Genomic DNA, 17,199 nt, shown 5'->3' with positions numbered 1-17,199 from the left:
CTGCCATAGGGAGAGATTACCACTATCATAGGGAGAGATTACCACTATCATAGGGAGAGATTACCACTATCATAGGGAGATTACCACTGCCATAGGGAGAGATTACCACTGTCATAGGTAGATTACCACTGCCATAGGGAGATTACCACTGTCATAGGGAGAGATTACCACTATCATAGGGAGAGATTACCACTGTCATAGGGAGAGATTACCACTATCATAGGGAGAGATTACCACTATCATAGGGAGAGATTACCACTATCATAGGGAGATTACCACTGTCATAGGGAGAGATTACCACTATCATAGGGAGAGATTACCACTATCATAGGGAGATTACCACTGTCATAGGGAGAGATTACCACTATCATAGGGAGATTACCACTATCATAGGGAGAGATTACCACTATCATAGGGAGATTACCACTGTCATAGGGAGATTACCACTGTCATAGGGAGATTACCACTGCCATAGGGAGATTACCATTGCCATAGGGAGATTACCACTGCCATAGGGAGATTACCACTGCCATAGGGAGATTACCACTGCCATAGGGAGATTACCACTGCCATAGGGAGATTACCACTACCATAGGGAGATGACCACTACCATAGGGAGATGACCACTGCCATAGGAAGAGATTACCACTTCCATAGGGAGAGATTACCACCTCTCTCTTGAAGAGTACTCTTCAAGTCACTTGTGTTGTCTTGTCTCGAGTACTGCTCAGTACTCACTCTCCCCTTCAGAGCAGGAGAGATTGCTGAAATAGAGGGAATACAGAGAACATTTACGGCACGTATAGACGAGATAAAACACCTAAATTATTGGTATTGTCTCAAAGCTCTCCAAATGTACTCTCTAGAAAGGAGACGAGAGAGATACCAAATATTATACACATGGAAAATACTGGAGGGTCAGGTCCCAAATCTACACAGTAAAATAACAACGTACTGGAGTGAACGATATGGAAGAAAATGCAAGATTGAAACAGTGAAGAGCAGAGGTGCCATAGGCACAATCAGAGAGCACTGTATAAACATCAGAGGTCCGCGGTTGTTCAACGTCCTCCCAGCGACTATAAGAAATATTGCCGGAACAACCGTGGACATCTTCAAGAGGAAACTGGACGGTTTTCTAAGAGAAGTTCCGGATCAGCCGGGCTGTGGTGGGTATATGGCCCTGCGGGCCGCTCCAAGGAACAGCCTGGTGGACCAAACTCTCACAAGTCGAGCCTGGCCTCGGGGCGGGCTTGGGGAGTAGAAGAACTCCCAGAACCCCCTCAACCAGGTATCAACCAGGTATCACCTCCATAGGGAGAGATTACCACCTCCATAGAGAGAGATTACCACTGCTATAGGTAGATTAACACTGCCATAGGGAGAGATTACCACTGCCATATGGAGAGATTACCACTGCCATATGGAGAGATTACCACTGCCATTGGGAGAGATTACCACTGCCATTGGGAGAGATTACCACTGCCATTGGGAGAGATTACCACCTCCATAGGGACAGATTACCACTGCCATAGGGACAGATTACCACTGCCATAGGGAGAGATTACCACCACCATAGGGAGAGATTACCACTGCCATAGGGAGAGATTACGACCACCATAGAAAGATTACCAACTCCATAGGGAGAGATTACCACCTTCATAGGCAGAGATTACCACCTCCATAGAGAGAGATTACCACTGCTATAGGTAGATTAACACTGCCATATGGAGAGATTACCACCTCCATAGGCAGAGATTACCACCTCCATAGGCAGAGATTACCACCTCCATAGAGAGAGATTACCACTGCTATAGGTAGATTAACACTGCCAAAGGGAGATTACCACCACCATAGGGAGAGATTACCACTGCCATAGGGAGAGATTACCACCACCATAGGGAGAGATTACCACCACCATAGGGAGAGATTACCACCACCATAGGGAGAGATTACCACCACCATAGGGAGAGATTACCACCACCATAGGGAGAGATTGCCACCTCCATAGGCAGAGATTACCACCTTCATAGGGAGAGATTAACACTCCCATAGGTAGATTACCACTGAAATAGGTAGATTACCACTGCCATAGGGAGATTACCAGCCATAGGTAGATTACCACTGCCATAGGGAGAGATTACCATTGCCATAGGGAGATTACCACTGCCATAGGGAGATTACCACTGCCATAGGGAGAGATTACCACTGCCATAGGAAGAGATTACCACTGCCATTGGGAGAGATTACCACTGCCATTGGGAGAGATTACCACTGCCATAGGGAGAGATTACCACTGCCATAGGTCGATTACCAGTCATAGGTAGATTACCACTGCCATAGGGAGAGATTACCACTGTCATAGGGAGATTACCACTGCCATAGGGAGATTACTACTGCCATAGGTAGATTATCATTGCGATTGGTAGATTACCACTGCCATTGGTAGATTACCGCTGCCATAGGGAGAGTACCACTGTCATAGGGAGAGATTACCACTGCCATAGGGAGAGATTACCACTGCCATAGGGAGAGATTACCACTGCCATAGGTCGATTACCAGTCATAGGTAGATTACCACTGTCATAGGGAGAGATTACCACCTCCATAGGGAGATTACCACTGTCATAGGGAGATTACCACTGTCATAGGGAGATTATCACCGCTATAGGGAGATTACCACTGCCAAAGGTAGAATACCACTGCCATAGGGAGAGATTACCACTGCCATAGGGAGAGATTACCACTGCCATAGGGAGAGATTACCACTGCCATCTTGCAGTTGGGTAGAGTGACATTTCAGGTACCAGTACCACTGAGAACTTTTCAAACATCCCTGCATGATCATACTAGTACCAGGGAGCACTCTAGAAAATCACCCAGCTAAAGTGAGGCGCATGCAGCCCGAGTACCGAAGAATTACTCATGGCTTGCACACCCCCCAAGGAACAGTCCCCACACCACTAGGTACAGAACTGGAGACAATCAAGAGCCAGACAGGACTTCAGCCTATCACATCAGCATCAGAACTGAGGTTTTGGGTAACCAGTGCGAAGGATCTGGGGCTCCCTCTTCCCCCTCCTTGAGAGGAAGGGGAACTGCAGACGGTGGTGTGGTGACGTCATGCTCATTTACTCGTTTTTGTTTTGGGTGGGGGGGTTCTGTCCACTAGTTCGACTTTCAGTAGCAATTTCTTAACCAGAATAGGGGTCTGTTTTGGGGATGCTTACCTTTCCGGGTACCTGACCCGGTCGATGGCGGACAGAATGCATCGACCACACGGGGGTTTCTATAAGCCATTGCTCCTCTTTCCTCTCTGAAGGGGGCCAGGTTCTGGCTCGGGGCCCCATTAGGCCTAAGAAATCTATTCACACTGATGCCAAGGTCTAACATATCCATATCAGCCTTGGAAGCTAAAGGGTCTTGCCCAGAAAATGGAGTTTCATTACATTCAACGCTGTTTTTTTCCCCCCATCTTAGAAGCAGACAATGTTTAAAAAACGTTGATCATTGTAATTACTGTACTGACTTGTAAATAGTCATATTTTCATCTAGCCTTCCCTGTGTATTTTCAGTAATACAATACTGTAAATTAAATATTTCACAGGAGAATTTAAAAAATAAATGTGTATCGATTAAATTTCAGGGTTATGAGCCACCAGTCCTGTTGTTTGTACAGACCAAAGAGCGTGCCAAGGAATTATTCAAGGAGTTGATATATGATAATATTATGGTTGATGCAATCCATGCTGATCGTACACAACTTCAGGTAAGAATGAGTAAATATATTTGAAATGTTAGTCTTTTATTATGAATAATTGAATTTGTAAAATATAATGTATTTGCACTTTATACAGTACTTCACTTAGGGTGGAGATTCAGTCTTTTAAGTGATCCTGAAAAGTATCTTTCTGAACAAAATTATTTAGTAAACTCCTAAGGTAAGGATCTGCTTTACAGTATGACAGGTTCAAGACTAGTCAGAATGACATTCTGGCACTGGCAGATGAATGTACCTCTGTCTGTCATTCTGGGCTGGACTGAGGTTTTCTCCAGTGACACTAGCACTATAATGACCATGCAGATGTTTAAAAATTTCCTTTGGTGTGCTAAAATGTCATCCTGAAGAGTTGTTGCAGATCTTGTCATATGATACAATGGATGTTTGCCTTGGCTGGTGCAAGGTGGGGGGGGGGGAACCAACTGTGAACTTCGAACAAAAGTGAAGCAAATAATCAATGTATATTTTATTTTTTCAGCGTGATAATGTAGTTCGGGCATTTAGGGAACGAAAAATATGGGTTTTGATATGTACAGAACTCATGGCCCGCGGTATTGACTTCAAAGGTGTCAATCTTGTCATCAATTATGATTTCCCACCATCAGCAGTCAGTTATATTCACAGAGTGGGAAGAACAGGGCGAGCTCACCACCAAGGACACGCCATTACATTCTGGACGATGGATGATAAGCCTTATCTAAGAAGGTAAAACATTACAAACTTTGTAGTAGTTCGTCGTCACTTCATTTCCCACTTTCATGAGGTGGGGAGGTGTTGCCCAGGAAGGCTTGAATAATAATAAACCAGACCCGCTTTTAACACTGAAGTTGCATTAAGAACTTAATGCAGAATGAATTAAGTTCTGATTCTACGTAGTGAGAGAGCAGTTAGTTTCCATGCATGTTGAAGTGCCCTTCCCCCAGACCCAACTCTACCATTATCACTAGAAAGTTACAATGTACAACACAATTCTCTCTCGACCTGCAGTATTTAACCCTTCACCTGCACAACACAGTCAGCAGGACCATCCTCCGGGTTCCTAGTGCCCTGGACAAGCTGAACTTTGATGGCTTTACAAGTATAATTTTTTATTAATTTTCACAAGGAAAAAATGACAAATACAGTATAGCAATAAAATTTCGCTTTTGATGACGTGTACTTGCTATCAGTAGCAGAAATTTCTTTTGTCGATTGTTTTTTCACAGTTTAGTCTTCATAATAGACGGCATTAATAACCAGATTCTTAAAAATTCATCCCATTCCCCTAAAATGCTTGTAGCATTTTTTATTTGGTTGATAGTACCAATATGTACTATTGGTCTCAGGTCGGGCTCGGGGAGTAGAAGACTCCTCTGACATGATTACTTAGAGATCCTTTATATTGCTATTTTGTTCAATTGTGGGATTTGACTGCATTTTATATTTTTTTTTTCCATTGATAATATGGTTTTATCTTCGTTAAACATATTATCTGTAGCCCATTGAAAGACCTGATAAAACATCAGATTGGCAATTTGCTGTAACCTCTGTATTGTCTACTCTCATGATAATCCGTGTCATCTACAAAAGATGATACTGTACTATAGTTTGTATCCATGACAAGTGAATGAGAAAAGGTATTGGAGCAAGCACTGTACCTACAGAGGCTGAGCTTTTCACGGTTGAATCTCAATTTTACTTCGTTGACTCGTGCGCTCTGTGTTTTTGTTAAGATATTAAAGATCCATCTCTCAACTTTGCCAGTAATTCCTTTTGAATGCATTTTGTGCACAATAATACCATTGTCAAATTTGTCAAAAAAAAAATTGCAGTCTGTTTGTATTACATCAGTGTTTTGTTTGTCTTCCATGGTATCTAAGGCTGTGTTATAGCAATCTAGCAATTGTGAGAGGCAAAAGTGCCCTATTCTGAACCCATATTGTCCGGGGTTATGTAGATGATGTGATTCCATGTGAATTGTGATCTTGGCACTCTTTCAAAGATTTTTATGATGTGTAATGTTAGGGCTATCGGGCTATAATTTTTTGCATCTAATTTGTTAAGTGGCACACTGTTTTAAGTATGTCAGGGATAACACCACTAACTAGGATCCATTTCCAAAAGATGTTTTAGGGCCTGTGGTAATGCCTGTTTTGCACTTCTTGATGAATATAGAATTCCAAGAGTCCAGGCCTGGTACAGAGTGCATGAGCATGCTGAGCCGGTCGGCCGAGCGGACAGCACACTGGACTTGTGATCCTGTGGTCCTGGGTTCGATCCCAGGCGCCAGCGAGAAACAATGGGCAGAGTTTCTTTCACCCTATGCCCCTGTTACCTAGCAGTAAAATAGGTACCTGGGTGTTAGTCAGCTGTCACGGGCTGCTTCCTGGGGGTGGAGGCCTGGTCGAGGACCGGGCCGCGGGGACACTAAAGCCCCGAAATCATCTCAAGATAACCTCAAGATGCTGTCTATTGCTTCTTAAAAGTTCAGTTGGGTAACATTTTATACATGATCCGATGGTGGTGTCACATTCGTAAAGATTCACAAGTGGATCATTGAATTTCAGCGTGTTCACTGAAAACAGAATTGTACTGTAGCCTCTGTCACTTCACTATTTCTTTGTTGCCATCTGTGACTGTTTCATCACCCTTACACAAGGATCCAATGCTGGATGTAGTTTTTGTACTGGACTTTGCATAGGTGAAAATGTTTTTTGTATTACTCGTTTCACTTACGACCTTTTGCCTCTCCTGGATCTTATGATTCTATATTAACTTTAGTTTGATCATTTGTGTTTGTCAACATAACTTTCTTAGGATAGCATAGATCATTTGACATGTTTTGCAACCGTTTTCTTCGTCAATAGAGGGAATGCCATTCTCGTTCCAACTTGCATCTGTTTTCCCTTAGTAGTATATGACTTTCACATATTACTAGTGCTACTGTGCCTATTTACTCAAAGCACTGGTTTAAGTTTGTAGTATCTAGCCGTCTTTTCCAGCATGTTTCTGCAAGGACTGGGTTTATTTGTTCCCAGTTGATCTGTTGGTTATTGAATTTGCTGAATTCCTCCCCCTCCTCTGATTTTAGATTGGCTGCACTTTTCTTTTGGCAATGAATGTCTGACCTTCAATTAGATTTTGATTCGAGTGACCATTATATCCGTAATAAGTTCATTGTTTGTAAAAATAAGATCTAGGGTAGGGTAGCACCTCAAGGTAGGGTATTTTCTAGTGGGTTCTACTATTTGCTGGTTTAAGGTTTAATTTATGACATATCTGCAAGTTTTTTGTGTGATTTCACCGAGACTGCTTCCTGGGATTATTTCCGATATAACTATTTGCCACATTTTCCCATTTTAGATACCACCAGTTGAAATTACCAAGCCACATGATGTTTGGGGCAGGGTTTGTGAGGTTTTCTAAGCAGTATTTAATTTTTGTATGTTGGCCTTTAAATTTATGATTTGCTTCTTGTATTTACAAGGACAATCACTACATTTAGAATTTTTATTATCAGTATACCATATCATTTGTGGTGTTTAGCAGCTCTATGCAAATTAGATATGTCTTTGGTATACAGGATGACCCCCATTCTCTTGAGCATTCACAATGTTGCTAAACTGATAAACTAAATTAACTGAAGACCCATAAATGGAAAAAGGGATGTCATGTCAATTTTTACCAGCTAATTTATATATATATATATATATATATATATATATATATATATATATATATATATATATATATATAAAATGTAGTTTCACTTTTTGTAGTATTTTTCCTTCACATTTGAAAAGATTGAATTCTGGTATCCACATCTTGCTGTCATAAGTCATTTGTATGAGTTTTTTATAGCTGCAACTATTGCATTTGCCTCATTTAGGAGACCAGTTATATAGTGGTTATAACATAGTTATATGTTGGCAAATACAAAATATGTTGTGTGTGGAAGTGCCGATTGTTTTGTTACTATCTGGTTATAATAGGTGAGCCACGTTGTGTTTTCAATCATTTGACCGAGTTGATGGTAGTGTTTTTGACATTTTTGGCCATTTTCTTAAAAAAATATAAATACTCCCTGGAATGTCTGGAGCTGGGAGCATAATTTTGATTTGATTTACTTGGCTCTTTTGATATGAAAAGATGGGCAGTCTGTTAACTTTTTTTCTTGTTTGCAAAGTTTTGTACAGTGAAAACAAGATTAGCAACATGTACCTGTATTTAGGATATTTCTGCAGTTTCTTGGGTGCATATAGTTGCATGTGCCATTAGTTCTAGTTAACCCCCATCCCCCCTTCCCTACCCATGCATAATATTGGCAGGCGGCAGATTCCAGGTTCATCTGTAATACGCTCTGTGTTGAAAATTTTAGGTAGAGACTTTACAGGATTCTTCTTGTTGCTGTCACTAATTGCTTCTAATATTTATTTTTCTTTGGTCATGCATAGGGATTAGTTGCATAATCTTGTACTTCTTCTAGATCCTCTTAATTTAGTTTCTGATGAAAGCTCTTTCCATGTTCAATTTCCTTGCCTAACTTAGTGCATTCACAACACCCCCCCCCCCCTTGAAAACACATCCACACGTCACATTCTTGCTATAAAGCAGCCGTGTGTGTAAAGTAATATAAAAGGTTAGGCATCACAATAATTGTAACCTGTTCTTTCACTGCTTTTCCATCATTTTAAGGTTTGTGGGTCCAGCCCCTTGAAAGTATAAAACTGAAATGATTATATTTCAGGTCTTAATATGTCTGATTAGTATATACTGTATATGTTAATTTTTCATAATAACCCCCCCCCTTAATCTATTAATATACTGTACAGTACTATAATTTTCTTGTGTATTATTATACATTATACAGTACTACAATCTTAAAACCATTATTATTTTCATTGAATTAATCAGTGTTGCACAAGTGATTCAAAGCTCTGGTCAAGAAGTGCCGAGCTGGATGCTGGAGCTTAAGAAACCAAGGAAGAGGGAAAGGAAGAAGTTATCTACCCAACAACCAGAAAGAGGTCATGTCTCCCAAGGTGTTCTTTACGAGCAGCTGGACAAGCGCAGACGAAGGTAAGGCTTGTAATATATTCTGACTGTCATTAAGTCTAGAAATTCTTGCAGAGACAATTATGTTAAGTGATAAACAAATATACTAAGTTTTCTGAAAACATTATTGTTGAAATTTGTATATGTATATTGTATATGTCATACTTCTGTAATGTGCTATTTTCTTCTCAGGGAAATGGTGAAGAAAAGCAAAAAAAATAAGTTAATCAGGTGTGTAACACAAGGAAATGTTGAAGAGGAAAAGGAAGAAATCGAGGTGGAGAGTGATGCGGCTCTGGAGACACCGGACACACACACAAGGAAGAGGAGAAAAGTGAATGTTTAATGGGTAACTTTGACTGTCTTCCAAGTATTAAAATATCCCCCACAATAATTGCCTTTTGAGACCCATCTGTAATGCCAGTATAGTTTTACTTACCACTGCAGATAATTATTTACTAAGTGAATTGGTAAAGAAAAGGCTAGAGAAGTCATCCAAAGAAAGAAACATGTACTTAAGAACCAGTACAATTGGCAAAAATCCCTTAAAGCAAGGTCTCCGATACCTTCAGTCACCTAGAGGTCTAGTTTAATCTTATCTTGATAACCTTCCAGTAATCAATCGACTGTATTGTAGTGAATAACACTACAATACAGTATGCATATCTTACCTTGAATAAGGACTCTTGTTGGGGTATGGAAGACAGTGAGAGGGGAAAAGGAGGAGAGGTGTTAGTCTTTTTAAGGAAAGTCCCCTTCCATTATAACATCAGGCAGTGATGACTTTTCTTGGGTACTCTCACTCTCACACACACACACACACACACACACACACACACACACACACACACACACACACACACACACACACACACACACACACACACACACACAAAACTGAGTGCCCAAATGAGCCACAGAGATATTAGAAAGCACTCTTTTAGTGTCAGAGTGGTTGACAAATGGAATGCATTAGGAAGTAATGTGGTGGAGGCTGACTCCATACACAGTTTCAAGTGTAGATATGATAAGAGCCCAGTAGGCTCAGGAACCTGTACACCTGTTGATTGACGGGACCAAAGAGCCAGAGCTCAACCCCCGCAAGCACAACTAGGTGAGTACACACACACACTCACACTCTCTCTCTCACACACACACACACTCTCTCTCTCTTACATTTTGCCTGCATACCACTAGGACAAGCTTGTGGCTCACTGCTTGATTTTCTCACTAAAAACCTGTCTAGCAACACTTGTTTTTCCCTACATTGTTACAATTGTCTGAAGTGAGACATCACATTGTCATTAAGAAGGTTAACATAACTGTCTGCTACAGCTTTATTTGGGTGACACTTTTCTGCAAAACTTTGCAATTCTTCCTTCCAACTTTGAAATACTGCACACATTTCCTTAATAAATGAGGAAGGGACATCCTCTACTCTTCATCAACCCTCATGCTATTTTCATGTTTACAAATGATCTCGTTTTTCCTCACATGTGTTTTCATGGGTTGAACCTTACCACTGACTTTCTTGGGACCCATGGCATGATATATAATACTTTTATGTTCAAAAAACAAACAAAAAAAAGCACAAAAATACTGAAATTTTTTACAAGCGTGATCGTCACTAAGCGGGCGGCTCAGGTAAACTGAGGCGGGGTCGGCTGCATCACCAGGAACCCGTGCTTGGTCGACTGGTCGACTCAAACGCATATCATCAAAGGTCGTTAGTCAAGGACACAGTCGTAAATCGAATTGTATTTTCTGACAAAATTTACGTCGTAACTCAAAACATTTGTAAGTAGGGGCAATTGTAAGTCGAGGTGTCATTGAACAAAGTCACCACAATCCTGTTAGACAACCAAAACCCCCACACCTGAATATTAGCAAAAACTGCTGCAGAGCAGCATACTTCTGAACATTATGGGTACTTTATTAGATCACAGGCTGGCTAGATTATGATACAGTGGACAACCTGAGAGACACGAATGAGCCTTAAAACAAGAAACCAAGGAAACTGGTTCTACCCACATTGTATCCACTGAGGCATAATCAGTGGCATGAAGGTAGTGGTGGAGAGCCACCACTGGACACAGCACTTGATGCACCCCAGGCCAAACTAGCCAAGCATCAACAACCAAGGCACCCCTCTGGAAGCCTGCCAACTCATTCTCCACCAGAAAAAGAAAAGATGGTTACAAATGAGCATAACACCTTCCAGGGCCAAAGGAACAAACTTATGCCTCTGGAGAAGACCTTGAAGATCTCCAACCCTATAACTGGAGGTAAGTGCCAACAGAAAAGGAGTCTTAGTAAAAGAATCCCGGACCAAAGGCGACACTGTAACCCGAAGAGAAGAAAGAAAAGCAACAACATGGTCCAAGGACCAAGTGGGTTTAGGAAGTGCATAAACAAGCCAGAGGTAAAAAAACATGCTTGACAGTTTTAAAAAAAAGCACCAAGGCAGCATTGACACCGAGCGTAAGCAGCAATGACTGCCAGCACTGCACGAGAAGAGGCATTGGTACACAGACCAAAGAGCAACGATGAAGGGCGTTGTGAAGAGCTGGTGAAAGAGCACCAATAAACCTCATACGGCTGCAGAAAAAATAAATCCAGGTGGTATACGATCAATGCAGCCACCTGCTTGCTATACCGAGGGCAATGAAGATGCGTCAGAAATACCAGACACAGAGCCAAGGAGAAGAGGTGGAGCCATGGAAAACTGCCTTGGTTTGGACACCAAGCAAGCAATGCCTGAAACCAAGACTAAGCCAGTCACCATGGAGCCAGAAGGACCACTTTTCCTTGATAGGATAGGACTTCAAGCTGGCCAGGATCCAGAGCAACAGCTGGACTAGAGGACAAATAACAGAAACCACCACCACCATGACCAGTCCAGCTCAAAGGCATCCACCACAAAGGCCTCATAATCAGGAAATGAAGTGAAGGTGTTGATTCCAGGCTGATCCACATCATGGCACCTTAAGATATTGCAAAGCCACTGGGAGGAGGCAGCATCAATGATCCACTCTGTGGACCAAGGAACTGAGACGGAGCAACTGCGAGTGTTGGACACTCCTTAAGTGTCAACTACACAAAGAACCAAACCCCAAATAGGTAGCAATAGGTTACATGCAATGTCCAGCTCCAAAGTGAACCCCCTCATTCAGGTCAGACACTGAACCACCAGGGCACAATCCAAATGCAAGCTGGAGCCAGAACCAGGAGGAGCCTGAATCCTCCTCAGGACATCATACTGTGCACCTAATGAAAAGGGAGCAACCAATGCCCAATAACCAGAGCCAAAATGTCTGTAAAGACGTCAAGCAAGGGAAAGCGGTGGCGCCAAGGAACCGAACCCTGAAAAAGAAGTCAATGACACAGCAGCTGGCAAAGTGCAAGAGAAGTCTAAACCCAGCAGTCACAGCTGCAGTGAAAGGGGCGTAACCAGAGGATCCAGAACAGCCCCCAAAGCCACACCTTGCCCAGCAGAAAAACCAAGCAAGCAAAACTCAGGCTCCTGCACAACTGCTCGAGCAACCATTGAGTCACCCAGGTCCGCCTCCATATCAGCAGGTGGTGGGCACTGCAACCGAAACAAAGCCACTAGAGGAAGGGAGCGACACCGTGAGGGTACATGCAGTTTTGGAACAGTTCCAATATTTCCACCCTAAACAATACAAATTTTCAATTACAGTGTACAGTAATGAGAAAAATGCTATGATCTTCAATCTCCAGATTTCCACATGAGAGGTACATAGTGTTATAGACAGGAAGATTAATGTGATAATTCTGACAGTGTTTTACAGGCAGGCAGAAACTGTAGAGCATATAAGAGAACAACAAGTATACAGAAACACAGGAGTATGGGTGGGAAGGGAGAAGTATGCAAGATTGGACTAAAAGTAGTCATTAACCCTGTACAACTCCTGCTCCACAGAAACTAGCCCACTTTACAACACCACAACTGCCAAAACTGGATGAACCATTTCTAAAAAACACAGGTTGGATCATAATGGAAAGGGAGAACTCAAAACCACCAGAAGTAACAATATTTTTTTTATATATGCAGACATACAAGACCAAAATTCAAAATTAAGAAATAAGGTTCATTTATGGTCTTCTAATAGTCAAATTTAATATTTGGAGCATTTACAGAAACTCATGCAAAAAAGATTACATGGATAGTGGAATATATGTCCCAAATTATAATCTATATAGGTATGACGAGTAAATAGGTCAAATGGAGGAGTAGGTCTACATGTTAAGAGGAACTGGTATGCACAGAGCTACTAAACTCAACCAAACCCTGGTAGAGGTACTTGGAATCAAGGTAGACAAAATAAACCTGATTATTATTCTAATATACAAACTGCTAGATGCAACAGTTGAGGAATTCAGAGCAGATGCACAAAATAGAGGTCTTGGTAACCTAGCAAACCCAGTACCAGATATCTTCCTTGAAGACTTTAATCTATCCAGTTTAAGATGGAGAATAGCAAACAGTATCTATAGCAGGAAATCAACCTGAAATAACCAGCCATAGGTCAGAGAACTACTGAGATTCTGGGACATATTCTTGCTCAACAAGGAAGGTAACAGCCAACCAGGAACAAAAACCCATTCATTCAAAAACCTTCACAAACAATAAAGAAATAATCATACTACAATCTCAGATACTACATACTCAGACCACAAGCTCATTGAGGTTCAAACTAACATCAATACCTGTAATAAGTCCAAGATTAATAACTGAGAAGGGGTATTCAAACAATTAAATTTTAACAGTAAGAGGATTGACTGGGGAAAAAATAAATAGAAAACAATGGGAACATTGACAAAAATTTCACACAGGAAATAGGCCAGCCGACTGCTGAAGCATACAAAATCTGCTTGAAGCATCTGCCTTTGTGGAGGGTCAGAAAGAGGACCCCTCAAGAAAGATAACGCAGACTGCAAAAGAAGGAAAAATCAGACATGCTGAAGCAGACATGACTTTCACAACAAAGAAAAAATATAAACAGGGAGATTAAAGAAATAAACCAGACACTGAAGCGATCATACAAATCCGAGGGACTGAAAAATCCCCAATTTTTTTTACAAATGCAAAATCAAAACCCCCTACCCAGTATTGCACCTATACTTACAACTGAAGATAACACAAGAGGATGACAGAAAGAAACCAATGAAATCCAAAAAGTCCAGAATGAGGCTATGTTTAGCATCCCAATACACATGAAAGTTGAAGATCCGGACAACTTTATGAATGCTATCCAAACCCCAGACAATATAACTGATATTACTACAAACACATAAGTCTTTGAAAGAGAAATTGACAACATGCCCATGCACTAGGCCCCACGTCCGGATTCATGGAATTCAATATTCACGAAGAAAGTATCAGTAGCACGAGTTCTCAGTGTAATATGGAGAAAGAGCTTGGACACTAGTATATCTGCACTTAAATCAGTAGGTATAACTGCTACATAAGGTGGTAGTAAAGCTTTGGCAAAAAACTATAGACCAGTTGCACTACCATCACACACAATAAAAGTTTTTGAAAGAGATTAGGTATCAAATCTCCAGTTTTATGGAAAATTTTAACCTCACAACCCAGGTCAATATGGATTTAGAGTGGGAAGATCCTGTCTTTTGCAACTACCCAACCATTATGACAAATCACAGAAGCATTAGAAGAAAAACAAAATGCAGATGTTGTATACACAGACTTTGCAAAGGCATTTGATAAATGTGACCATGGAGTGATAGCATATAAAGTGAGAACAATAGGAATAACAGATAAAGTGGGACTTTGGATTGAGGTTCAAGGGAACTCAAGGTCCCCTTATCCACCCCCCACCCCCCCCTCAAGTTCAGAAAAGCAAGCATGAAGGCTCCAGGGCAGAGCTTGTGTCCATGCCCATTGTCCAGGGTAGAAAAGTGGAGCCCAAGGAAGAAGCCTTAGGAGGAGGAGTTGGCTGGAAGGAAAACCCTGAAACCTCAATGGACTAGCTCGCTAAACTGCCTCTGCACCCAATGTGGAAGGAGCCATCCCCAGAGATGGCCAAGCCACATCCTGAGGTAAACCCTGCCCCTATCTTGGTAACCTTGAATGTTTCAGAGCCGGAAACCAAAGGAAAGGATCAGAAGCAAGATGAACCTCACCCAAAGAGAAGGTGCACTAATCAGATGGAGCCAGTGTTCATCTCAGTCCCTAAACACAAGGCAAGCCAGCTCTAGGGCATGCAAACGAGCTTATCACCTGGACTGCTACAGGCGGGCAAAACAAACTCCAAATGCAGATATTGCTTAATAAACTGAACTTCGTTTGGAGGGCCCGAGACAAAAGTCACATGGAGAGAAGGAAACTACAGAACTCAGGGTCATTGGTGTGTTCGATCCAGCATGATGGAGGCAGAAAGAAAGATGTCACCAAGTGGCACGGATGACAAACCAACCTCCTGTCCTCTTAAAAATAACATCGCTTTTGGCCGTTTGTCCGTATGGCCGAAAATGGACGTAATTTGAAAATTGAAAATAAAATGAAAATAAATTTGGGAATTTTTTTCAACAACAGTAAGTTAAGGGTCCTCTGGTAGGTTAGGTGGGCAGGAAATTCTCATAAAGTTTCAAAACATTATGAAAAACGTTAATTGAAAGTTTCCTCTTTTAACCTTACCATGTAAGCTGGACGACTCAAACAGAAAACGGAGCAGTACATCACTTTTGTGAGTCGATTTCATTTCAAATTATGTCCAAATTTGGCCATAGTGCGCATACGAGCCAAAAGTGACGTTATTTTTAAGAGGACGGGTTGGACAAACAACCCTCAAACTCTCACAAAGCAAGAATCAGCTTAGTGGGAATAGCCAAAAGTCACACCGAACCCATGGGGAATTCCTAGGGTCTGTGAAGGCCAACTGTGGCACGCTGCGAGTACAAATGTGCAAGCCACCCGTACGTCCCAATTGGCCAATGCTCAATCCCAACCAAGGGCAAGACAGGGGCAACAAAACCCTTGGTTCACCCAAGGCAAGAGACCCTACCACGTGGGATGGACCACTAAGGAAGTGAGCTTCCCAAGACACTAGAGATGAGAAATCTGTCGGTGCAGGGGCAGGGTTGGGGAGCACACATGGAAGACAGTTCTGAGCACGAAAAATTCCGAAGGGCCCTAAAAGTCCATACAAGACCAAAAAAAATGCACAGCAGCCAGCCCCACAGGATGAAGAGCAAGGACGGCCGGCACGTAGCTGAAAAGCACTGGGACCTGCTATTGCTTGTCAAAGATCCAGGAACCCTACAACAGATGTATACTCTTCACATCAGCGATAGAAGTGAAGCATTAGCTAGTGGACAACAAGAGCCCCACTCCCTTCCCGAACTTGTGGGGAAAATGGGGCAAACGAGCACACACTTCTTTCAAAAAATTTAATCATTTGTTTACATTGTCCGATGAGTCCATTTGGCAGTGTAAGGCTTCGGTCTTTGAACTTAGTGTGGTTTGTATTCAGCCCGTCCTTGCATACAAAGATCAAAGCTCATTAATCCAGCCGTCAAACACAGTTTATGAGTGAAGAACGGTTTACACACGACTCACAACCGATGACGTCCGAACACTTCCAGAACAAGTGCTTCCCTCACGTCCTCTGTTTGAAACACAATTCTATAAATGCTTCACCCACACACTTCAAATACAAATAATCGCCAACAGAACCTAAACACCTAACCAAACTTAACTTACGCTTAGTATTTTTACATATAAAAATATTAATTTATACTGTATATGAGAACAAACCAGTTTTTAATACACAGTATGTTATAATTGATGAATGTGTCTGGGGAGGATGCCGCTGCTTTAAACAGCCTAGTGTGAGGACGGGTTGCTGTAATGGATTGCTGACCTTCTGGATGCTTTCCTGGTGAGGTGACTGTCATCTGCTCTGTGAGGAGGGGCCAGGTTCTGGTGCTGGTTCCTGAAAAATATGGCTGATGTGATCTAGTAGTTGAGCCATCTCAGTGAGATGGCTCAACGCCAACTCATATATGGCTGAAGTGATCTAGTAGTCGAGCCATCTCGGCGAGATGGCTTCAGGGAGCCACAAGGGGCTCTTCCAGGCAGGGGCTGTGTGCACAGGAGCACGCACGAACCAAAAAAAAAAAAAAAAAAAAAAAAAAATCACCACAGGCTTGCTACAAGTATTCCGCAAATAAAAAAATCTTCATTTTGTCTCAACAATATTGCTGCTTGAAATCCTTTATATGAAATACTTCCATTCTAGAGTTAAATCAGGAAACTCGGTATCCAGCTACTGAACTCCTGGCTTTGACACTTGTTAGCTCCCTGGTGCACAACTTCATGAAAGACAAAATGCCAAACG

General features: G+C 41.8%; 1 protein-coding gene across 1 annotated transcript in view; it reads left to right on the top strand.

The window, feature by feature from the left end:
* ais (DExD-box helicase 52) overlaps positions 1-9,209 on the top strand; it is a 43,550-nt gene extending 34,341 nt beyond the window's left edge. Inside the window, exons 11-14 of the mRNA XM_045732688.2 lie at positions 3,647-3,769; positions 4,260-4,486; positions 8,675-8,839; positions 9,008-9,209. Coding sequence (XP_045588644.2) covers positions 3,647-3,769; positions 4,260-4,486; positions 8,675-8,839; positions 9,008-9,161 — 669 coding nt within the window. The 3' untranslated portion in view covers positions 9,162-9,209. The remainder of the gene's footprint in view (positions 1-3,646; positions 3,770-4,259; positions 4,487-8,674; positions 8,840-9,007) is intronic.
* The last annotated feature ends 7,990 nt before the right edge of the window (positions 9,210-17,199 follow it).

Source organism: Procambarus clarkii, chromosome 4, assembly GCF_040958095.1.
Source record: "Procambarus clarkii isolate CNS0578487 chromosome 4, FALCON_Pclarkii_2.0, whole genome shotgun sequence".
Classification (NCBI taxonomy): Eukaryota; Metazoa; Arthropoda; class Malacostraca; order Decapoda; family Cambaridae; genus Procambarus; species Procambarus clarkii.
Note: the sequence above shows the minus strand (reverse complement) of the source record. Positions and strands in the feature narration are given on the sequence as shown.